The sequence below is a fragment of the Falco cherrug genome, chromosome 1, assembly GCF_023634085.1.
Source record: "Falco cherrug isolate bFalChe1 chromosome 1, bFalChe1.pri, whole genome shotgun sequence".
NCBI lineage: Eukaryota > Metazoa > Chordata > Aves > Falconiformes > Falconidae > Falco > Falco cherrug.
The window spans coordinates 69,650,936-69,676,983 of record NC_073697.1 but is presented as its reverse complement, the minus strand read 5'-3'; the positions used below and the strand labels follow the sequence as shown (position 1 = coordinate 69,676,983).

At 36.5% G+C, this 26,048-nt stretch overlaps 1 protein-coding gene across 5 annotated transcripts in view; it reads left to right on the top strand.

The window, feature by feature from the left end:
• The window catches only part of GSTCD (glutathione S-transferase C-terminal domain containing), a 72,847-nt gene extending 59,416 nt beyond the window's left edge, over positions 1-13,431 (top strand). For all 5 annotated transcript variants that reach the window (XM_055698476.1, XM_055698467.1, XM_027802604.2 and 2 more), the window contains 4 exons: positions 2,595-2,728; positions 4,515-4,545; positions 8,714-8,783; positions 12,754-13,431. In XM_055698476.1, coding sequence (XP_055554451.1) covers positions 2,595-2,728; positions 4,515-4,545; positions 8,714-8,783; positions 12,754-12,890 — 372 coding nt within the window. In that variant the 3' untranslated portion in view covers positions 12,891-13,431. The remainder of the gene's footprint in view (positions 1-2,594; positions 2,729-4,514; positions 4,546-8,713; positions 8,784-12,753) is intronic.
• Positions 13,432-26,048: the final 12,617 nt, after the last annotated feature.

The following is a 26,048-nucleotide window of genomic DNA, read 5'->3' as shown; positions in this document are numbered from 1 at the left end:
AAATAATATATAGTTTAGCTGCCTTTGTATCATTATGTCATAAACACTGTTCTGATACAAAAATGACCATATAATACCATAATATATAAATGCATACATTTTGGCAGTGCATCATTTCTATCTAAACTTACCTTCTCAGGCTTGTAAAGATATTCACTCGTTGCATGACTTCACCATTTTCAGTAGAACAATACAGTGTAAATATGAGGGTGGACACAATGACAAGAAATTTGCTGGTTATAGTACTTGAAATTTTAAGAGGTATAGAAAAAGTGACGTGTCAGAAGTTGTCATCTCTGCATTTGGTATTAGTTTAAAACATGTTTACCTTGAGATCAAATCTGCATTACTAAGCTATATCGTTATCTGTTATCTGCTAGGAGTTCAAAAGCAAGTTAAAAAAAAAACATGTTGACCCCTTGACTTTTGCTCCACATGAAATTTCTGCTCTTATGAATTGTTGGGGTAGTGGAAGATCAAGGTTCTGAAACAACTTGGTTTTGAGTGCCAAATGTACTGGTACATTGTATTGTTATTACATGTTGTAGTACAACCACCAACCACTGTAAAGGATTTCAGTCTAAAAGTGAAAGCTTTCAAATACTTGCGTTTACATGCCAACACCCAGAGGAGTCTTTGAGATCCTAATTGTTTTTAATGCTTCTGTAGTACTCAAAGTATCTCAACTAATTTGTGAGAACCAGTTGAAAAGTTTAAGGTTTGTTTGGGGGGAGGGTATATATTTTTGAGTGTGCTGAGTTCTTTTCTTTTTAAGATCACTAAAGTGAACCTGAGGTTTTGTGAAACTTTTTTCCCTTTGTTTTTCTGTGTGCGTTGGGCTGTTCTGGGGAGTTGCAGCACCAGAGGACTAATTACAGGGCAATGATCTTGTATTGCTAGCTCTTGCTCTCTTCAGGGGCCACTTTGTTTCCCTGTATTTACAGATGTATGGATTTGTGAACCAGATTCGTTATCTGCATTAGTGCTCACTTTTTATTTTGTTTCAAGCTATCCTATATATTAAACTCACTGTCTGAGAAAGCTTTGTCTTGGATTTTATTGGTGATTTTTGGCTTAACTAAATTGGCTCTGAGAAACCCAAAGAAGAAATCAGTTGGTGTAAAAGTTCATACAGGCTCAGCAAAGCTACTGGTTTTATCTGCTGTTGTTTCAAGGTTTCTTTTCCAAATGTGCAAGCTAAGCAGAGGTCTTTGTTTTCTGCTTGGATAGATGAAGTAACTATAATTATATTCCATATTAATCTAATAGCTGTGATATTAAGAATCTATTTTTTATATTAAATGGGTTTTATTTTTGTTGTTAAATTCATGCAAGCAGAAAACTTGCATTGTGAAATTATTTTCTTATTAATTTTTTAATATTCTGCTTGAGACAAGAATATTTGTTACCATCTGTATGCAGTTATAGTTCAGTCGATGATTAATGGTCTGCTCAGCTGAGCTTATGTCAAGCAGTCTGCAAACAGAAATCTTTGTTTTAATCTATATCTGAAAGTAAAGGTTTTGTCTTCCAATTGCTGTACCTTGAAAAACAACCTTGAACCCTCAAATCAGAGCTTTGTGGTTTTAAACCTTTTTCCTACGTCTACAGTGAATAAAAAGCAAAGAAAACAGTGCAGTTCTACAAATCTGTACCACTGCATAAAATTAAAAATGTGCCTCAAAAATGTCCTTGGTTTAATGAAAATCTAGAGCACCAGGTCTACTATTTGAGCTACTGAGTACATGGAAGAAGACAGAGAAAGTAACGCCTCCATTTTGCCTGGCCCATTTGGTATCACAGGTATGGGGAGGAGAGAGCTGCTTGCTGTTCCTTGAAATATGTTGCCTTTCTGTAGGAGAGCATGAAGCAGTCTGTGCGTTGCCCAAACATCCATCAATGCTTACAGGTAGCAGTTGTGATTGCATGACATTCTACTTTTAGTTTAAGAGCCCATTACTAAAAAAAAAGAAAGAAAAGAATAAAGAGAGAAAAAAAAAAAAAGAGGACAAGTTGTATTTGATGCTTTCTCCCCACCCACCCACCATGTCTGTTTTCTAAAGTTTTTACTCAATAACTTACAATCAAATGATTAACATTTATGTGTAAATATTGTCCTTTAAATATGACCTTCAGGTATATCTGTTACTTCTTTTACTGCTAAGTTCAAATCCAGTTGTGAAATAGTTCTTTGTATTCCGAAGTCCTTTTTGCTTGACAAAAATTTTTGACTAATGACCACAGCAGTTTTTATTTTAATGTTTTTCTGGGGCATTGTTTTTGATTTACGTGATATCACAATGGTAGTGCACCCACCTTTTGAGGGCTTTTGGTAAGTGACCTGTGTTCAGTGTGGATGGTTCCCTTGTTAATGGAATAGGCCATAAATTTTCCTCAGCATGGGTATGAAGGGAGGAATGACAAACTGAGGAATTAATGACCAGGTCTTAGGCATAACAGCTTTCATTGCAAAAACTTCCTCATATATTTAAGTAACTAAGTCAACCAAAAAAAAATACTGCAACAGGATTGTGTTTAGAATATTGCTGTAAATAATTTGCTTGTTTCTTTGTTTTTTACTTTTAACACTCTAGGTGGCTCTGCATGCATGTGGTGTGGCAACAGACATGGTGATCGAACACTGCGTCAGGGCACGGGCAGCATTTGTCGTCTCCCCTTGTTGTTATGGCTTCATTCAAAACACAGTGAAGTTTAAATACCCACGAAGGTAAAATAAAGCTGACAAGATCAGCTTTAAAATATCGACTTAAATGAAGGAAGAAAATACTTAGACAATATAGCATTAATCGATGGAAGATCATTGTAAGTGTCAAGGCTAAACTGGTTCACAGGTATAATGCAACTGTTTCATCCTTTGCAACCCATCCTGAAAGGGAGACAGATTGGTAATTCCTGGGTTTTTTTTCCTGGATTTGTCTATTCATAGCTCAGAAAACTTTATACCATCAACATAGTAGGTACAATATGTGGGGATCTATGTAATATGCAGACCTTTTACCTTGAAATCACAAAGTTAATAGAAGACTCATGAAAATTGCTGTGAGAAAGGGAATTGACATTTTGATGTTGGTGAAAGATGTAAGCAATAAGCTTAAAGAAATGGGTCTGCTTTATACCACAGTTTACTGCTTGTGAAACTCTTCTGATTTATTTCCAAGTAGACAAGCTCTCCTGTATTTCAGTTCATATTTTTAATACTTTTTCAATGGACTGTGTAAATACTTTGTCATCTTCAAATCTGCCATGTTGGAGATAATCATGTATTTCAGGCTGAAGAATTTTAATGCCTTTGATATAAATAAAATGTAAAAGGTAAGCATAAAATGGCAGAAGATAAGAGACTGACAGCTTTCTGAGGCAGAACTAGATGGTGGAAGAGAGTTTTGGTGTCTTTTTCCTAAAGCTGAGCTTTGAATTTGGATGTCCAAGATGGATCAGATCTAATTCTACTAGGAGTTACAACATTGTCTTAGGTATATATTTGCTAAAATAAGAAATGGAAACATGCTGTCTTAAAAGGAATCAACAAATACAAAAAAATCTTATGCATCTGTGTTAAATATTTTTCATTCTTTTCTATACTGTCAAAATGTGCTGTCACAGAAGTGCATGGAGAGTAAATATTTGGAATTTGTCAGTTTGGTAAACTTTACATTTAACACTGTTAGTGAATTTGATTCTTCCAGCTTTTTACGTGTGTCCCTTTTTGTTTTCTCTTGTGATAGAGTAAAATGAAGAAGTATTCTTAAGGAAGAGGCAGTAAAATTTTAAACCTTCTGAAGTTAGCAGGCACATAGCTTTTCTCTGCTGACTTGTTTTAAAATTGACTGAATACTGTTTAACTTTTGACCAGTTAACATTTCTAGACCATGAAGACTGGAAACGCTCATTACATTTGAAAATTTTTGTTGCTGTAAATGCTGCAAGAACGTAAATTATAGTTTTGTGTTTGCCAAAATTTTGAATGTAAGATTGTAAGCCTATGTGGAAAATTATCAACCCTAGCTCAAGCTACATTTTAGGGTTTGTGTTTTCTTTTTTTCCTTATTTGATGTGAACGTAAAACATGATAGCCTGCCCATATCCCCATATTGCCTATGTTGTCTACTCGGTTCCATTGTAGATACACCTTACTTTTGTGATACAAACAAAATATATGCATGACTAGAGGTTCTGTACATGTAATATAATTTATGTGACAACATAGAAATGCCAGTAAATCTGTGTTAGAATTTATAATGATTTAAAGAGAGAATTTTAATAAATAATGTAATAGAAAAAAAAAAAAAGGACAACACCAAAGATGCTTTTACTTTTCTAGTGAACTGGAAGCATAATGGTTTCTGGGTGTTTTTTAATGCCTTTCCTTAGGATACAGATACTGGTATTTTGTTTAAAGTGTGTTCAAGTATGTATTGATTGCTTCTATTTTCTGCCTCTGCTTTTTTAGATGCTAATTGAATTGGTCTGGTTCTTTTTTTTTTTTTTTCCAGTCATCAGTTCAAAGAAATTTTGTCCTACAAGGTATGTAAAAGGGATGGAGGGGGGAGAGGGTTATGTGCAGTTTCCTGTGTTTCACTTGGTCGTCTTATCAAATTAAATGTAAATGCTTATCTTTTAATTGCAAGGAAAAGCATGGTTTATATGAAATGTGCTTACTGCAGGTGTCATTGTGTTGCTTTCTCTGTACCATCCATTTTTAAGGCTTTTTTTTTCTTCAGTAAAATGAAATAGTTTCTCTACAAAAGAACTTTTTCTTAAAAAAATCATAATGTGTAAGCAAGCCATTCCTAAGATATGTCAACATGTACCAGTTAACAATTACAAGATATCAATTGATTTAGGCCTTGAATACAACTGTGGAAATGGTCAATCATTTTTTAGGTAAAATTATGGCTTTTGTAGATACTATTTTCTGATAAACATTAGATTTCTCCCTTTAATTTATGTCTGGAAGATTAGACATAGTGAGTAGGAAGAGCTTATACTCATCAGCAGGAACTTTATGCAGTATTGCTTTAAAAACATTATTCAAAACTATTTCAAAAGTATTCAAATTTTTTGACCCCGGGGAGCCAGGTAACGTGTGGAGGTAGTCTGAGAGAAAAGTAGGAAAAAGAATGAGGCATGTAGATTCAACAGAATGAATGTAACAGGTAATAGGGGAGTGAAAAGGACAAGAGCATAGAGCTGGACGGCAGAGAACTGGTACTGATTTGTTAATCTTTGTCTAGTGCATTTAAAGTAGTTGGTGATGAGCAACCAGAAAATTGAAGGTTAGATGCACTTAATGTGGCATGGAAAGAAAATGTTTCCATTTGAGAGAAACAAGGATATATAGAAACTTTAATAAATTTACATGTCAAATCAAGACACAAGTATCTTGGTGTTTATAGTATAGAAATGAATTTTGGAGATGCAGAATAATCCTTTATAAAGAAATACAAGGAAGAGACAGTGTTTCTAATATCCAAATGTTTTTTGGGACAGCGAGCATAGCAAAGATGCTATATTTAGCAGGAAAATGGAGATTATCCTTTTCAATCCCCAAGTAAGATGACATTAAAATAAAGCAGAAAATGTAGAGCCATTTTATATAGGGAAGTTGCTATCTGATAATACACTGATGTTATCTTCATGACTGTGGTCTAGGTACACTTTACATGGAAATAAATGTCCATAGATTGAGATGATAAAGATGGCACCATGGATTTGGACCTGCCATTGTGTTTTCCCTTGATTAACATTCTTTTCAACACATTTATATGTTTCTAGCATATAATCACGAAGAATTCAGGTTTCAGTTCAGAAAAAGCTTATTTATTAACATATTAAAAGCAGACCTGTTGACAGTACAAAAGAAGATAGTGACAATTATAAAATCAAGGATACCTAGATTAGGATAGTGTACATAATCTCATTAAAACTCAGTGATTTTTTTTTCCTTAATCTGTTAATCCATGGAGGTTTAAACACAGGGTTTGTCAATGCTATAGAAGTTACAGCATTTTATTGTACGGCACGGGGGCCAAGGACAATGCTAAAAAGGCCTGCTGCTCTTGATAATGTAAGAATCTATACAAATGGTCTAGGCTGGTCGGTGCCTCAGATAATCCTAGTTATAAATAACTTTTGTTATAGTGCTAGCTATATGTGTTTTTATATTTCATATTAATAAATTGTTACAGATTATTGGTTAGTAGCCAACGGTGCCATGTGTTAGCCAGACGCTGTCTGTGTCACCCACCCCGCTCCAGTTCCCATTTTAAATTCATTTCTCTTATCTTTCATTTTAGTGAGATCTAAAAAGACATCCAGAAGTCTGGCAATTCCAAAACATTTTTTGATGAGAACATTATGCTGTAATTCATTAGGTTATAGCTGCGGAGAATAAGGTTGTGATAGCTGTAGTTTTCTACCATGATACATTTTGAGACTCTATTTGTCAAGACACTCTCCCTGCAGGAGAACTGGAAAGTAAAACTGAGTAATTTTGCACATACAACTTTGAAAACCTAATAGGAATTGAAGGCGTGGGTGTTCCAGTAAGCAAGTTAACTGTTCATGCACATACAAAATGTAGGCAGTTCATAATTATTAACTTCATTATTTCAGAAGTGCTTTTCTTCTAATTTCTGCCAACTGGGAGTATGACAATTTAATGACTGTGTCATGGGGAAATGTTGTGGTCATAACTTCGGCTGTAGTTTAACTTCTTGGATTATTGCTGTAGGAAGCCAAGGCATTAGACTCAGTACAGATTTTCAGGTTAGGTGGTGAGGTTTACCTTGTTCTGGTCTACTTGGATGAGCTGAGAACCTGATGTGGCAAAGAGCTGGGTTGTGTTGGATGCCTGAAGGCTGATGAGGGGTTCTGTGTTAATGTGGATCTTCTCCCTCTCCTCTGAATCCTTCTTTTTCTCCCCAAGCTGGCTGTCACTGCTGCTTCTCTCCTAACAGTAGCCACATTGCCTGTGGCTTTCCTTCTGCTCATTCTCCAGTAGCTGCATCTGGGTTTAACATTTTCAGCTCTTTTGTACTACTAAAATAGCCATATTTGAATTGAACTGACTGAGCATAACATGTTTGAGTCCTAAATGTGTTACAACATGTGGTCATCTTGCTTGCATATTTCTTCTGGAGCTGTAAGCTGAAAACCTTCATGTGAATGAGCTGTACCAGGGAACAAATAATCCTGCCTCAAGATACTGTAAATTTATTTAAATAAGTAATATTTGAGTATCATGTAGCTATAATATTTTATTTTATAGTATGTGGGCAAAGGTTTTTTTTGTGATCAGATGTCTATTAAATTTATGAATTGGATGGAGTTACCATCTTGATTTAATATGAAGATGGGGTTTCATTCATTTTTTTTGTCAAATGAAGACTTTTGGATGTTTATGTTCCCCCTAATAAAAAGCTAGAGTAAGTATCCTCTTCAGCATAGTAAAGGAAGCTAAAGTATCCTTAGGTAAAGTGGCTCTCTTCATCTGTTACAGGAATCAAACCTCTAATATCATCAGCTTATATCAGGCAAGAATTTAAAAAACATAAAAAAACCCCTTTTTGATGCAAGACATATCCTTTTTTCAAGACTATAGCTCTGGAAGCTTTGCTTAGCGGAGCACTTTTTGCTGTCGTCTGTTTCTGTTTTCTCCCCATGATGTTATAGGACACTTGGGAATGTCGTACAGTGCTAAAATGGTTATGATTTACTCAGCCCTGTACTTAATATTGCAGCTGTCCCAAAGAGCACAGCTGTCATCAGAGCATTAATTTCATTGCTACACCTTCAGGGTTTCTTCTCTCACCATCTGGCTAACTCACCTTCCTTGGCTTGGCTGGTTTGGAGCAATGATTATGCTAGCATAGGAGGTGTTTTTCACAGCAAATGACAATGGGATTCTGCCTGCTTGTGCAGTGAACTAAGCAGGGAGAAAGGCGGTGGGGCTAATCCTCCACTGCACCATAGCCCTGGGTGACAAGACAGGAAGAAATCAACAGCAGCTGTTGTAGAAGCCTCTGCGGAAATTTTTAAGTGGAACGGGGATGGTTCAAAAGCAAATTGTGTGCAAATTTTGATGTAGGAAACTTTCCTATTCATGGCCAGGTGTTTCTTGCCTTCAGGATTTTATTTTGCCTTCAAAATCTTTTGGGTTGATCCTGAACCTATTTGATAGAGCAGAGGAAGTCTATCCCATGAAGTGATTCTTACGGGATTCAAAATCACTGCTTGGAAGGTAGTTCAAAATCACCTATTTTAAGAATTTTGTCTACGCTGCTTATTGATACAGAGATTCTGCCCCATGATGACAGTGCTAAAAGAAGGCTGTGCTGCTCATCAGTAATCAAAGGCAAAATTAGTCTGCAGTATGTCTTCGAAGAATGCTGTTTTGTATATGTTGCATCCAATTCAACTGCTGCAGAGAATTAGAGAAATTTCAGCAAGGAAAAAATACTCATGAGTAAAAATGTGGTCATGATTACAAACTCTTGATTTACAAACATATTTACAAACCAGAGTAGTATCAAAATTAGGATTTGCACACAGATAATTTTTCTAGAAATAGTGTCTTCAATGTGATAGCATTTTTGATACTTAACAACATTTAACTAGATTTCTTATACTTTATTTGGAAGATGGAAATGCTATTGGACCAAATTTCTTTACTTTTTTTTTTTTCCCCTAGGAGCACATGATCCTTTGCAGATTTGCAGATCAGACAGCTGTTCAGCTTCCACCTGAACGCAGGCTAATTGGTATGAATTTCTGCAGCTGTTGTGTAAACTATATCAGTAATGAATTTTCCTTGATATATATAAAAGAAGTAGTAGTACATTAATGAACAGGGCATTAACTTGCTGTCTCCAGTAAACACTTGAAAATTTTGGATTTCTTAACATTTTGCCACTTGCTGTTCTGTACTATGGTATAGAAACTTTTCTTTCAGAATTATGAATATGAGATAGAGTTTGCATGTTACAGATTTTTGTTGCTTCACCTTTTTTTCTTTCCTCCCACTGTTCTCTGAAAAGAATGAGGTCTTTGTAAAGTTCATTAAAGTCCCGCTATTGCCATTTTATCTTACATTAAAAGCACAAGCTTATTTTTCAGTGTGCAACATTCTCCTGCTTGTAATCGCCGATGATAACTCTCTTAAAAGGGCAAACATGTAATGCCAGCTGGAAACAAAAAGGGTAAATTGCAGAGGCTGGGCTAGCTTTGGTACTGGCGGCTGTATAGAGCATACAAACCTATTTGGTTCACCTCATTAGGATCATCATCATAATTTCAGAAAAAAACCAGAAGGTTTTCTGGGATTTTATATATATATATTTTAAAATAGTAAACAATAATTATAATCTGAAAACTTTGCCAAGAACACAGTTTGGCTTACCCCTTACCTGGGGTACCAGCCTTCCCAGTGCATGGAAACTTACATTATAGCTACAGCAGTGTGCGACCAGTTTTTACCTTTTGATAATCAGTTGTGTTTCAGATTTGTACTTTATTGCCATTTTGAGTAAGAGCAGCTGCCTTCTGTTGGGTCATTTATATGCAATAAACAGCCAAAGTAAATCGACTGCTGAGATTTTAGTTTCTTGATCTGGTGTCAATGGTTCCTGATGAAAAGAAATGCAAGAAGCTTATCATTAAAATAGCTGGGATTTCAATACTCAGAAGGACAACAAAATACATAGCACTTCAAATATTTAGAGTAAGGAAATCCATTTTTTCAATATGTGCAATATTCTAGTATTCTTTGACTTACAAAAGGTTGTAATGTGCTCCTGTATGGTATTAATGTTCTGATGGAAGCTGTAAACTAGCTTCCAGGTCAGAAAAGACAGAAGAGGCTGGGAACTCTCAGGATATAACTATGCATTCTTGGTTTAAAAGAAACACTTAAAAAGTATATTGAAACAGTAGTAGCAAACAATCGTAATTTTTTAAAGCTTAATTTGAAAAATTCAAAGTATTTCCTATACTCACTGTACAGAAAGAAAATTAATACATATTCTGAGATAGCTGTCTATTTAATAATAAATTTGTCTGCTCTTTTGCTATCATCACAGTATTTGAAAAAAAAAACAACCTTAAAACAGGTAGTGTTCAGTTACCACTGTAGCACCCCACTTTGCTCCTGCTGCTTGCCAGGTGGACAGAAAATTGGAAAAGGACCCAAAAAAGAAAGATTGTAACTTTTATCTATTCTCTTTCTCTGAAACTGCCATTTTTTTCCCACAATTTTAACTTCTGTGTTTTGCCCTGACAAAAACTCGAACATAAATCTTATTCCTCTCCCTTCCCCTACATCATTGCTTTTTCTGTTTTAAAGAATGTGATTTTTTTCTTTAAGTTCCATGGAATAGGTTTGTTTCAGTGAAGATCATTCCTAATTCAGTGTTCTGTTTCAGCTCTGAAACTGCTTTTATGGGACTCTTGTTGGGGTGCTTTTAAGTTCTGCTTGCAAATAATTGAAGATTGAGTCATATCAGTGTTACAGCCATGGTTAATTTTTTAATTTATTTAGCTTATTTTATGCAGTGCGTGATCAGGTATTGAGAAAACTGTGGATTTCATTTAATGAAAATATTCCTGAACAGATGGAGACTTTTTACTTTTCTATTGTAAACTGTAGCAGAATATTCAAAAAGTAGCAGAGCAAGTCATTTTAGGATTGTATTTTAAACACCATTTTAACAATTACCATGGAATTTATGCAACTTCAGTGATATGACAAATCATTTTGTTTCATTATCTGTAAGTCCCTAAAGTGCTGAAGTACAGCGTTCTGTCTGTGACTGTCATGGTTGAAACAACACATTTGTCAAAGGAGTTATCAGCAATTGCTGCACTATCTGTGAACGTAAAAATACACAATTGCACCCAGTTCCACTACTACACACAGCTATTGCCTCTTAAATGAACAAAGTTCTGTTTCCTATTTTCACTGGACATGTGTGTTTTATCCACTATATGCAGCAGTGAGTGCAAACATACGGAATGGTTTTGTTAACATCACTACAGCCCACCTGATTTATTCTCTCTGGTCACAGAACTGCTCCATATATTTCACACAGTCCTACTGAGAGTACCCAGGGAAGCAGGCCCCAGTTGTGACAATCCCAACTGCTCCTTAGTGTGTGTACTTTGAATAATAATAATATTGCTGTCAGAAGCATATACGTTTTGTTCAGCCAACTGCAGAAGGTGATTTTCTGTGAAAGCTCAAATGTAGGAGAATAGTGCCAGAAAAAGTAATTTAAAGATCTATCTTGGTTTGTTATATAAACTGGTAATTTCTCCCTGCAACATATAAATTCATACAGGACTAAGATGGAAAGTTCTTTCAGGCCTAACCTTGTTATTGTATCTCTAAATTATTTCCTACCTAATTACTACCCCTATCAAATCCCAAGCCACCAACAGAACAGAGTCCGAATGTCATAATGTTGGTGAAGTCAAAGTAGTGAATATCTTTTGTGCCTAAGGGGTTTAGCTGAGTAGCAGAAAATACTTCTGGCTGCTGGCTCACTGTGGAAAGACAGAGTAGTTTGCGCAGAGTACCATATTAAATTGTGATGTGCACCAGCTGTTCTGAAATGCAAGGATACTGAGGGGCATGTTTGTGCCACCTACCCAAAACTGCTACAGGCACCTAACAAATGCATACCAGGGCTTGTGATGGTACAGGCACTCAAGTTCTGTATATATTCGGGGAAGAGAGGCAGGCATTTCTAGAGGGTAGTCTGAAACGCCAGATTGTATGCTGATGATAAACAGAATGAGTGCTCCTGTTTCTTCCCTTCATCTCAGACCCCAAATATATTTAACTGTACGGTTCTGTCAGGGACAAGAAAAGAGGTAGGACCATTGGCTTTGAGACTGAAACATGATTGTGCCTTGCTCATGACTTGAGAGTACAGGACTGTTAGTAATAAACCATTTCAGGGAAGTACTTGCTATATCTTTCTTGCAAGAGAGTTTCAAACTGCTGAAAACATGATCTGACAAATTCTGTATTTCAGAACATAATAATTAGGAGTCATTATGTAAAGACAAATGGCTTCCTCATCTTGGTATGGCTGTATCATAATACAAACATATAAGCAGAAAAAACACTTGAATTTATCCTTCCCATTTTTTCTGCAGGTAAATCTGACGTAAGGTTAGTTTTCATTAGTAATTAGTATTTTTGATTATAAGCAGTTACATTCATATGTCTCAGATTGATTACACTGGATCACTGTTTCGTATTGTATGTTAGTCTTTTATTGATATTCAGTAATCAGAGATTTTCAGATTTTAGATGAAAGTACAGGAGGAAAACCGTTATGGTTATAAAGCGAGTAGAAGTTTGGCAGTTCAGAGCACTAAGGGGTAAACTAGGCATTTCTTTTTCTTTCTGTGGCTTTTACATCAATGCATGGATTTTTCTGTAAGTTTTGAGAATACTTAAAAAATAGTTGTGCCTGTTGTGTTTCTCCATGTATAAAGAGTTAATAGTCCTTCTCAAGATCTTTGCTAAATGAGGGTTACAAGTTACAGATGTGGTTTAGAACTATTGATGACTGCAAGTAAAAGATTAAGATAGGATTTTTTAAGTAATTTGGAGCTCATTTTTTAGATGACTTACTGATGTGTTTTCTTAACGTTGAAGTGCACGTTTCTGGTAATGTGTCTACATTTTTAGAGTTTCCATGCTCTCCTTTGCTCTTGTTTTAGGAAAGCAGTGTATGGGGCTCGTGGATCTGGATCGGGCGTGGGCTGCAGAAGAACATAACTACTCTGTCCAAGTTATATCTATGGAGCCAGAGAGTTGTTCTCCAAAGAACAATATGTTTGTGGGTATCCCTACTTAGAGTGTGAAACTTGCATTTGATTTGAATTTGAACATAAATCTTCAGTGCATAACGACATCCAGCAGATACAAGCATAGCTGGGAACCAGACGTCACACATCTTGAACCCATTGCATTTGGAAAAGGAAGCAGCATAAAAAGGCTTAGAAGGTGAACTGCATGCAAAGCATCACAAACTGTACTTTTAATGTGCCATTAAGCAACTTTTGGTTCTCTTACTGAGAAGTTTCTGGTTCTAACGACTGTGCATGGAATCACAGCCATCTGTAAAGGTTTAGAAAAACGTTGCTCTCATTGAAAGGAAGGTGATTTCCTTTTTACTAAAGCTGTCTTGTCTGCTTCAAAATCACATTCATGGTCAAAACTGTGCTTGTGTTCATAAGCAGAGCAGTTACAGCCAATAATATGGATCATTAGAGAAACAGAAAAGGTAAAATTTATGGTGTCGGTGAAGAAGGCTGTGCAACAGATAGGGGCTTGACTTTGCTAAAGAATTCTGTACTACTGTAGGAAGATTATTTTAATAAAAGTTCATCAGAATACTTTATGCATCATTCTGATTATCAAAAATGTGTTCTAATTTACCAGTCTTTTTTAAAAGACTTAAAAATTATCTTTAATATTACACAAGGAGTCTGTAACTAGGCATTTGAAAGTGTTTAGTGAAAGAAAGCAAACCCCTAATTATCCATTGACCAGATAGTGGGAGCTAAGGATGATGTCAGCAAATGGATACTTCACTGCCACCTCTGCTAATTGAAGTGTATTGCTTCCCATTCTTAAGAAGCTTGCTGTCAGAAGAAATTTTTAAGGACAGTTCATGTGTCTGTATACATAATCATCATTGATTTTCAAATTCAGTTTAAAATTTGCATAAAATTGCAGTTGTAGAACCATTTAAAAAGATCAACTGCAGTCATGTTATTGTAAATTGAAAATGGTCTGTGCTCTGATTAGTGGGTGGTTTTCTACCCTAATTTTAAATCATCTGTTGACACGAACACAGTGAAAAATAGTTTCTAATGAGATTTTTACTGCATATTTATGGGTTTGATACATTTATCAGTTCTGCCATGGATTAATTTAAATATATCTGAAGTTTGGGCAGTGTGAACATGCCTTCAGTTCATGTGGCAGACAATGACAAACAATATATACTGGAGGGGAAAAAAGGATCCTGAAATACTTTGTTCTTCGCAAAACATATCTCTGAAAGGTCTAAGTACTTGAGTTTTCTTTGATGTGAAGACTGAAGGAAGCTGCACACTTATTTGGAAGCACCTGTGAGCTTGTAGGTATGAATTCATAACTTGAGCCCGATTTCTTCAGTAGATAGTGATGGAGTACTTTTTCTGCAACTCGTTATAGTTACAGGAATAACTGGAGTTTGGAAGAATATATAGCAAATATAAAATAGATGGCAGTACCAGTTGCTCCAGAATTTTCTCTCATACTTGCCCAAAGATAAATCCATTCTTAAGATAGCAGTGTATCGTTTGAACATTATTCATGTTAAATCACTTCGTTTAGAACTTCAGATACTATGTCTGGAGTGAGAAAATGTCTCTTCATTGCCTTTTTGTGCTGAAGGAAGAATTCGTCAAGGTGAGACACTGATGGAAGCTTTGATGGTGTTTACAGTTTACAGTAAGGATTTTCACAATGCTGTGCTCCAGGCAATGGCTACTAATATGAGTATTTTAATTATGGTGATGGTGAATATTTGGCATTGGTCTGATATTATATGATAATAAATAACTTTCAGTAGAGCAAAAATCCGTACTGTTGCATGCTTCAAAATTTCTGCAATATCTGTCACAATAGTCAGTAATAGTTTTTGGATCTGCCAGAAAAGGAGAAGGAATACATCTGACGTGTGCCACAGGGAGCATGTGTGCCACTGAATAAAAGATAAAAATGGCTTTTTAAACAGGCAAACCCAGTATTTCTTGGAAACAGAAGTGGAGAAGGAGTCTTATTTGGACAGATGTCCAAGACGTTATTGGGTACTTAGCACAGTCAGGAAAAATATCTGAAGTCACACAAGATTCCAAATACCAATCTCTGTTTCACTTGTTTTGGTTTTTTTTTTTTCCCATTTTTTAAAGTACCTGTTTTCATGTTAATAATTTAGTTTCCCACAGCTGTTGCTTATTTGTGAGTCAAGTAAATTATTTTCTATCTGCCACCTCACAGAACTGGGCTTCATAAGAATAGTTTTATAGAAGCAGAGGAGAAAACCTGCAAAACTAGTTCTGTGTTTATACACATCATGACATCCTATTTTTCTTGGATAAGCCAAATTACAGAAAGTGAGTTTGTGACTCTTTTCCCCCCCCACCCAGAGGTCAAGGGTATTTTGATGATATCTCATAGTATGCATCATCTTGATGGCTTACAGGATAGTGAGACTGCATCTCATTTATAATACTGCTTCATGACCTTGGCACTGTTGGAATCAGTGGGCTCTGGTTTCTTTTCTTCTCAGGAGAACAGAATCTTCCTCGTGTCTCAGGATGGAGTTACCTTACTATGAATAGTAAAACGTGAACTATAGTTGAGGTGAGCTGATGTTTTGTTTATTGAAAGGTGAAGAGAAACAGATAAAAAAAGCATAAAAAGGAGAAGATACTTTTAACAGCTGATGATGAGCTAATCTACCACAGATTAAAGTGTCACTCTGTGCCGTGTACTTACCTCTAGAAATGTGATCTCAATTACATTATTTTTTTGTTATGTTAATTTTTTTAGATGTTTCTATATACATAAATAGTTATGGAATTAATAGAGCCTAGAATTCCATAAACAAGGTGACTAAACAACTCTTGTTCTTCTAGCAGCTTGTTATGCAAGGAGCTAGCTAGATCTCCAAGATGCAGACCTAAATACTATTTGTGTTTCTTATATGTCTTGCCCCACTGGGACCAGCTGTAAAGCGAACAAAATGTTTCCTAACATAGTCATAATTTTCTATTGTCTTGTTAGTCTTCTTTTATGTTACCCTTGTAGCCAGTAATGATGGAAGAAGGTATATTTGTAACAGGAAACGTAACCAAACTGAACTGAGCTCCTGTGTGTGTTAGTCACCTCTGTGTACATGCAGCTTTATTTTTGTTCTTTCATTTTTGTCTTTATCGTGTTAATTATCTGCTTCCTCAGTCCTGTTTCAAGAGGTGTTAGTATTGCCTTATTTAGGGCAGGGGTAGTCAAGGGAGATTTCTGGTAGGTGCATTGGGCCCCCTTCTGTTTTCTGTGGTTTGATCTTAATAAAATTTGAGATGATAGTATTACTCTGCTAAACCGATCTATTGCCTTTTTTAAAAAAATGAAAATTACATTGAACATTCTTACAAAGATACATATAAAATTATTGATTTGTGGGGCTGCCATAAATTTGAGGCTGATGTTTTCTGTTTCTGATTATTGCTTGACTTTTTTTTTTTTTTTAACCTACCTAGTGGATCTGTCATTGGAAAAGACAGTGATAATAATCCGAAATGTATTTTTAAATATCTGTCTTCCTAGGTGAAATGCTATGCCAGGTATTCTCATTGAACGAAAATTTTAAAAAACTTTCATGGTCAAGTATGTACACAAATAAGTTTGAGCTTTAAGTAACCTGCAGTGAAATGGCACACAGCTGATTTTATAATGAGATTATATGGATACTAGTTTGGCTAGACACTGTCAGCTGCAGCTATTTTCTGTCAAGATTTCGCTTTAGGGTTAGTAATTTACCCTTTCCATGAATATATATGTATATTTAAAGAGTATTGAGCTAGAAGAGCATTGCTTAAGAAAAGGTAACTGAACAGCAAAGTGTTGGTTTCAGTCTTACTGTTTGGTTGCTTAGTTGTCAGCAGAAAGGCAGGCGCAACATTTACCTTTAAGCCTATGCAAGTACTACTCATAGTGGTTTTGCCTGGGAGCATTTGCCATAGCAAACTCCTGATGTACAATCTCAGTCTTAAGTTCTTGTGATTTTATCACTCCTTTCTTTTTTTTTTAAAGGGAAAATCTAGACCTGTCTATATGTCTAGTGTCAAAAGTGTTACTTACAGGGCTCTTGAATAAAATGAAGAAAACCTCAGAACTTTCCACACTCAAGACTTGCACTTAAATTACCTGGCTGTCGTGCTTTTGGTTCAGTAGCTTGTCCTTAGCAAGTTTCAGCTCATTACAACTATTATTAAACGGAATTAAATTTCCTAAGTTAATAATATATTAAGATTGTATGCAAACAGTAAAACTGAAACCAAATTAATTTTCTCTTTACTTGTGGCTTTTGTTTACTCAGGGATTAAATGAATAATGATGTGTCGTGCTTTGCACTCTTCTCCTCAAAGTGAATTTAGGAAATACCTGTATTTTCAAAATTCCCCTGATGAGCCTCATATGTAAGGAAGAATGTTTAGGAGAATTTTATAACAACAATCACTCAGGTCATTTCTGAGTGAAAACAGAAGAGTTTTAAAACTTTTTATGTCTCAGGTTGGTATATTTCCTAAGTTGTAACTCAAAACTATTTTACTTAAATGTTTTAATTTTTTGTATGATTTTTTTTTTAAAGGTGCTAGTGGAAATGTTCATTTTATGTGAAGTGAATGATATTATTTGATTATTCTTAATTAAGTAATCACTGATTCTAGACATTAAATTATTGACTAACTATGCTTTTTCGCCTTTAGACTCTATTTTACCTGAATGTTGGCTGACCTTTCATAGGTTTGCACAGCATCAGCTGTGATGGAGCCCTTGAAACAGGTTTGTTAAATGATACAGCTTTACTAATATTGAATATATCTACTAATTTTAGTGCTAATTTATTAAAAAAAAAATAAATTTCCAGTATCTTCAACAAATACGAACCTGTTCTGTGAATTGAAATGTACCTGTACTGCTTCAGCAATTTTAGTGTCACATTCCTTGTGATAAAGTTGTCATTCTTACTTGATTGAAAGATTGCCCTTGAGCTGTAAGAATTAGAAGAGCGGTTACTCAGGATACATGAGGGTTGAAATCACAGCTGCACTGAAGATGACAGTCTCTTTGTGATACTGAGGACAACAAGTTTTAGTCCCTGACTTTCAAATACATGAAACATCACTAATTATTTTTGTGTATTGAACACCTTCTTTGTTTAGACTCCATTGTTGTGGGTATTTGAAAAGTTTTAAGGGGCTTCTATTTTAAAAACATCTTGAGTTGGCTTTGAATGTAAATATTAATCTTTCTGGGGGTGTTAAATTTATCTTTTGAGAGGTTGAGTGAGACTTGGCTAATAGAGTCTGTAATACCATATTGGTGTTCTGACCTCCATGAAAAGCTCTTGGAACTGTTTTAGTCTTCTGCGGTTCTCTAGGTTGCCACAGTAGGCATGCACACAGCCAAATGGAAAATGGGTGTGGAATACAGAGCTAGAACAAAAAAATATCTGGGGTGAGATCTTTATACTTTCCCAGAGAGATACAGCTGGAATTTGCCGAGTGGAGCAAACATGCAAGTGAGACGAGTCATGGGGTATGCAAGTACCAAAGCATAACAATGCAGTGATATCCCTGAGAGGTGTCCCGTGTGTGCCCAGTGCCGTAGGAAACACACAATGGAGACTTGATCCTTTAAGCACTAAGGAAGCATTTCATAAGCAAGTTGTAAAATCCTGCACCTGTATATGGCACAACCATATGTAAGATGTATTGCAACCCAATTTTACTGGATTCACTGGGAAAATCATGTAAAATGTTTACACTACCTGTTGATCAAAATGCATAGATAAACGACCTGCAGAGAAGGACCATTACTGTTTCTCACTTAACAAATCTGAAGGTTGAAAGATGTGGTACCATTTGTTCTCCTTTTTTAGATCTGCTGTTCCTACACGCTTCTCTACCACCTGTGGTTTTGTTAGTTTGAGCAAGTACATTGAAGTGTAGAAATAATGTATTGCTGATCACATTACTGCTGATACTGCTTTGTGTTTTATTATCCCTTATTTTCCATGGATGTCTTTTTATCTTTGGAATCCTTTCATCAACACTAGTACCCAATATGGTATTTGTGTATTGGTGAGGATTGAGTTACATTTCTTGAAGCTTAGAAAAAAAAATCACAAAACTCTGTTCTGTCTGCCTTTGGAATCAGAGTGCAATTCAGTAAGTGGTGGAGTCAGGAGCATCTTACATATATGAGAACTAAAATAATGTCAATAATTATGTTGTTGTTATGTGATCATGAAATTTGGATAAACTAGCACTTGGCTAGTTGCAAATAGATTGGAAATAGATGTGGTACGCAGAAAAAAGGCATTTGTGCTTCTTAGCTATGTTGGCTTCATATGCCACAGCCAAAGTCTAATTTCAGAAACTGGTGTTAATATTTTGTGCACTTTAATCCATCAAAGACATTAATTGGCTTTAAAATTTGTATGCTTTTGTCATTCCTAAGTAATTGTCATTTTATCTTTCTGTTAGTGTGCTGTTACAGCTTCGGGTTTTCTTGGTTGATGACGCCAGCCAGCTCTCTCAGTACTCTCAGATGTGTCTGATCCGCTCCTATGTATGAGTTAGGGAACTGCATCCAAGGTGGGGGAAACTGGTTGTGGCTTTGGCATGATGGGAAATGTTAAACATGGAGGAAATGGGCAAGTTTCCTTGCTTATGAAATAAACATGAACAAGTCTAAAATTACCTTTTCATTTACTGGTTTAAAAAAAAAAAAAAAGTCACACAGTAACTACTTCGCTAAGGAACATCTGAGTTTTATCAGATGTTTTAGCCTAATATTTTCAAGACAGCCAGGGTACTTTTGGTGCAGGCATGTGGAGAGGAACAGTGGGGTGTAAATGTGGAAAGGGAAGGGTGAGTTGAATGGAGGATGGTTATTTGACATACTGCAGCTGTGGAACTCACTCCCTCTAGCAATTTTCTTTCCCTACCCACTCCCATATGTTTGTGGAGACGTTTTTCATCTGGTATTTCCTGGACTGTGGACCATTCTGGGTTATCTATGGCTGTTTGAATTGATAGATGTAAGAGCTGCTTATGTGTGTTTTGTGACAAGCTCACCTACTATTTGGTTGCATTCAGTCTATATAGAAATATATATTAAAATAAGCATATGGTGAGGAAAACCATGCAGGTGATTTTAATAGCTTGTATACAAAGAATCCTATTATTTTGCAAAGATACAAAAAAATATGGAAGTGGTGATCTGGGATAAAATAACCAACTTAGTATAGAACTCTGGGGGATGCCAGTAAGTTTGCAGACTTAAAGGTAAGTGATCATGTTTACAATGTGCATGTTTCTTTGTGGCATCGGTATTTAGCCAGTGGAATTCCCCATGACATTACTATCATTGAGCCAGGTTTTAAATCAGGGTTTTGAACAGTGACTTTTAAAATAAGGATAATGAAGTTACCCATTGTTAAAATAGATGATAGGGAAGGATCATGGGGGATGGAAGCCTCATGTTTTAGATCTTAGGCCAAGAACTCTGAGCCAACTGCTGTTCATTAAAAAGATTGTTGCTCCTTTTTCAGAAGCCTCCAGTCTGGACCACTGCTGGCAACCAAAAAAATCAGAGTTCTGATTCACTTGCAAATCGCAGGCGCCTTCCCTTAATTGAGGTCTGCAGTGGCTGACTTCATAAAATTAACTTTTGTTCGGTTTTATTCCTCAACTGCTAAAAGGCTGTTGAACTGCATAGCTTCTGGTTACTATGGTTTTTGTCCAACTAACATGATTTTTCATGTACTTCAGCATAAACGGTAGATTTGTTTCATGAATAGATACCCATTTTCATACCCCTGCTGTGTTACAGTTCCTGAGCTATAATATATATTGCTCCTTGGATGATGACATAATGAGCTTGTAATAACTCCTGGTGTGTTTTATTGACATTACTTTTGTAGACAAAATCACATCAGCTGTGGACTATGCATATTGCCGAAGAGGCCAGTGGTTATAGTAGGTGTGTGTAATTTTGCACATTGCTTTTGCATGCTTTGAGTTAGTTTTGCAGAAATAGCTAATGTTTGGCACCCATGAAGGTTGTTTTTAATCATCTGGCATATTCACATTCAAATACCTGTTTAATGCGGTCACCAACTATAGAAATAGTTAAACAATACTGTAAATGGACATGTTTTCTTTGTTGGGATGATTACTGACACATTGAGTTCTTTTCGTTAAGTAATTTGACCGCAAACATCTCTTTGCTTTAGAAAAAGAAGAGGAAAAAAGCTCTGGCAAATAGATGTTTCCCTCAGTTTTCATATTTGCAGTGCTTAGATAGGGAGATATAATTAGAATTTCAGGATAAATTACACAAAGTATTGGATGAAAATCAAGACTAAAATAAACATTCAATTCCTCTTTTTTGCATTTGACCATTACACACAAACATTTGGTTATAAATAGATACCTCATTCATGTTGGAGTAACATTTCATGTTCAAAGTAGGATTCTGGAAAAGAAAATCTTTTAAGAAGTGATTTAAAGCAATTATGCAATTTGAATCCTTTAGTTATTTTATGAATTTTTATTACAATTGGATTACTCTTGTATGCTCTGTAATGAATACCAAAAAGCCCTCTAAATAAAACATGTTCTAACTGAATAATCCTGAGAGAATTTGAAACTGCTGTTGGTTTTAGCTCTTGATAATCTTACGTTAGCAGGATATCTCTATACCGTTGGTATACACAATAGCTACCTGTACAAGGATAAATACCATTGATATGTATACTGTCAACCTGACAGACATAAATCATCTAATTTGATGTTAGCACTTACCTTGCTTGAAAGAAGTGGGAGCATTCAAGTTCTGAGGATAACACAGCACCATTCTGTGTCTAGCAACTTTATTGAGAATTTGCTGGTGTTTCTAGAGATCGTTAGAAGGTATAGTTTGGAATTAAGTTTTCCAAGATAATCAGTCTTACACATCTAATCTTGAAGAATGTTAGTGTGTTTCTCAAGGTCATTTGTTAACCATGGAAAATGTAGGCACACGCAAGCACACAAGTGCTGTGACTTGTTGCCTACCTTCATCTTCGGAGAAGAGTTGACACAGTGCAGAAGGCAGTTAGGCACAGTTTGTTGCTATTGCTCTCGGGCTTGTTTTGAACAGTAACACTTCATGCCTGGGTGATCAAGTCCACTAGACTCATACCTTACTTAAAGCACAGCAGGTTTTCTCTAAGTGGAAGTGCTGCCTGTCTCTCTGAATTGTATGCACCTTCCACATGCTGAGAAAGAGTAGAAAATACCTTTCTTTACTCAGTCATTTTCTGGTTTGAACAAGGAAATCAAAGCTGAAGGTGACAACCATGAAGCCAAATGGGAAGAAATGACCAAAAGCAGCAAATGCCGGGAGGTGCTAGTTTAATTCTAAGCTACACTCCAGACCTTGTTGTGCTGTCACTGTGTGAAGAGTGAGAAAAATCAGTCAGGCTTTGACATGCAGAAGGAATCTATAGAAATTTCTATGATGTGTCTGTTTAATGAAACATGTCCCTAGTGCACATTGATGTGATGTTCTTTGGGACGGCATATAGAGAGTTGCCCTGCAAGCGTGCACACCTGACTTTTTCTTCATGTTGGTAATGCTATTGATGTTGGGGAAATGATTAATTAACTAAATGAACTAAAAGTTCAGTACAACAGGGTTTGGGTTCAAATGTTTGTTTGAATCCCAAAATCATAAGCTTCTGAAAACCAAGAACCAGAGATTAGCATCTTCAGTGTCAAACAAATCTGATCCTTTAAGTGGGCTTCCTTTGATTGCTTCCTGATTTAACATGTTTACAATTTATTCCTTTTTCCCTGTATGATTATTGCCTTCAGTTTCAGTAAAAGTAGAAACTGAGTACAATGCAATCTTGACAATCTCATTTTCTGATGGGCAGCTGACATTCTTGAACTGTGCTGAAAGGAAAAATGACACCTCACTTACCTGAAGAGTTTCCCTCGCTCTTTGAGAGCTGACAGTTTGTCAGTTTAAAGGTGCAGCTTTTATACTATTCAGATTATTTCAAAATATTTTAGAGCAGTTCAGGCTATAGTTCTTGAAAGAAGGGAGAACTTTTTATAGACACTTTCCTGTCTGTCTTTTCAACTCTAATACTTCCCATACTTGACCAAGCATAGTCATCAGTTATGGTTATTTATGTATTGGAACTGAAAAGACAGGAATAAAATGTGCTTCCTGAAATATGACAGGAACCAACTTATCCCCTTTGTCCTAGTTCAGTCTTCTATCTATCTATAGAACTGTTCATTAATTCTGTTACCTGTGGATTCTGTTATTTAAAGCTTTGCAGGTCCCATTTAAAATTTGGACTGTTTTTCATTTATCATAGAACATTGCAATACTGTCTGCAAACCAGTTTTGAAAAATTGTCAGCAGCTTTACTGCAGTCTTTTTCTTAGGTTTCTCCTCTCTTTTCATGCTAGCTGTTACAATTTGTTGCCTGTCCCTGAACTTTTCTCATTTTTTCTCCAGCAGAGTATCTTAATTACTGATGGAAAAAGCTTCTAGTCTGGTGCTCCTGGGCCATCTCAGCCAGGAACCATTGTATGTCTCTACATTGTGAAAATCACAATTCAGGAGAATTCTGGTTTATTTCAACAGTTCAGGCATGTGCCACATTGCATTTTAAAATGGAATCCTAAATCTGTTGTGTTCTCTCAAAAGATATCAATGAAAACCCATGGAAGTCTTTAGGATTGTTATTTGGGCTTACTGGTTCAGAATGTACAACTTCAAGAAGAACATAGTACAAAATAAAATTGAATGTTGCTGCTTTGCTTTAGCAGAATATAGAAGAATCAGTAACTGTCTACCAAAACCTGTAGATAACCCTGAAACTGCTTAATTTCCTTTCATACTGAGCACTTAAACCCATCTTAAATCTTTTCATCCTCTTGTCTCTCCACAATGTATTCTGATGTGAATTTCATGCACGTTTTAGTCTCTCAAATCCTACCTAATGAAAACCACAAACAAAATCTGTAATGCTGAAGGGCATGAAAAGGCTCCCAGGCAGCTGCCTGTGCAGTAATTGCCATACCAGTCTTGTGCTTTATGTAACTATTACTACACTATACTTCTATGAGATCTTTCCTGGTTTTGACTTAAAACATGCAAAAATTGTTAGTTTGACAGAGGTCAGTCCTGGGTTCAGTTCTGTTTCACATCTTCCATTAATGATCTGGATAAAGGGGCACTGTGTCCCCTCAGCCAAGTCTGCTGATGATACAAAACTGGGAGGAGGGGATGATATGCCAGAGGGTCATGCTGCCATCCAGAGGGACCTCGACAGGCTGGAGCAGTGGGCTGACAAGGACCTCATGCCTTTCAAGGAAATGCCAAGTCCTGCACCTGGGGAGGAACAACCCCATGCGCTATATGCTGACAGTTGCCTGGCTGGAAAGCATCTTTGCAGAAGAGAGACGGGGGGTCCTGGTGGACACCAAGATGAGCATGAACCAGCAATGTGGCCTGGCTGCAAAAGCAGCTAATGACATCCTGGGCTGCATTAGGAGGATTGTTGCCAGCTGGCCAAGGGAGGTGATCCTTCCTCTCTACCCAACACTTGGGTGCTGTGTCCAGTTCTGGGCTCCCCAGTACAAAAGAGATACAAAGCTATTGCAGACAGTCCAGCAAAGCATGTCACTGGCTAAGGTGATTAAGGTATGAGAGCGTCTCTCCTATGAGGAGAAGCTGAGAGAGCTGGGACTGTTTAGCATGGAGAAGAGAAGGCTCAGTGGGGAATTTCATCAACGTGAACAAATATCTGAAATGAAGGTGTAGAGAAGATGGAGCCAGGTGATGTCCAGTGACGAGGCAATGGAGACAAATGGGAGAACCCCATCTGAACATCAGGAACCACTTTGTGAGGGTGACTAAGCACTGGCATAGGTTGCTCCAAGACGTTGTGCGGTCTCCATTCTCAGAGCGATTCAAAAGCTGCCTGGACGTGGTCTGAGTTACCAGCTGTAGGTGACCGTGCTTGAGGAGGGGGTTGAGCCAGATGACCCACAGACATCCCTTCCAATCTCAAACATTCTATGATTCAGTGAAACAGCCATAGAAATAATCCGCTGTCCACACTGTTTGAATTTCTGAAAGTTCTTTCAGACGTTGCAGTTACATAGAAGTAGAACAGAGGAGCTGGGTCAACAATACCATAGCTATATGAAAACTGTCCCTCAGAGCATCCACAGTAAGTTTTCCTGCCTACTAGTCTTCCTTGGTATCTCAGAATGTACTAGGAATTTTCTGTATGTCAAAACAAGATGGAAATTAGGAACGCAATCAATTAGACAAGTCCATTTTCCCCTTGAGAATAGCAATGTAAACTCATGTATATATCTAGTTCCAAGTAATTTATTAGCAAGCAGTACCAGAGGATCCATCTCATTACACAGCTATAGCTCAGCTCAGGCGAGTAAGTTACAGCACCTGATACCAAATGAAATGAAGTGAAAATCAGGACCCAGAGTGATTTATGTATTTTGAGCTAATTTATTCCCTCTTTGCCAGAATTTATGTAGGTTCAGTATGAAAAAAGAAAAACAATCTAAAGGATCAGGTTAAAGTCATGCTTGATCGTTTCTCTCTGGAAAGTCATTGACATAATTTATAATTTATGGGTATGCTGCCCAGACTACCTATATACTTTTATGTGTGTCTGATACTGGCAATGAGCCCGAGGCATGAGGAAAAACAAAGTTACAAAACCTGTGTGATAGTCAAGGCTGATGTCTTAGACTACTGTAAATCATTTCCTTCTGGTTCTGCATCTCCTGGTGTATTTCTTGCTGTAAGGACTGTATTTCATGAGCAGAAACAATTGAATCCATGTTGCACCAGATTGTTTGCTTCTTTTGACCTAAAGACAATTCTGGTAACTTTCTAGGCTGATTTATGGCTGTTCCTTATATGTTAAAATTCATAGCCCAAGTCGTCCTAGCTTGCAGTCTGGGCTTATGAAAGAGAAAACTCACATAAAGTCCACAATTATTTCAGGTAATATACAAAACGGTTGATCTGCTTGATTCAAATTAGTTTATATTAGAACTTTGGTCATAAACGTGTCTTCATGGAGGTATCTTCTGCCTTGTTCTTTTTTTAAAGTTACAGCAGAAACTGT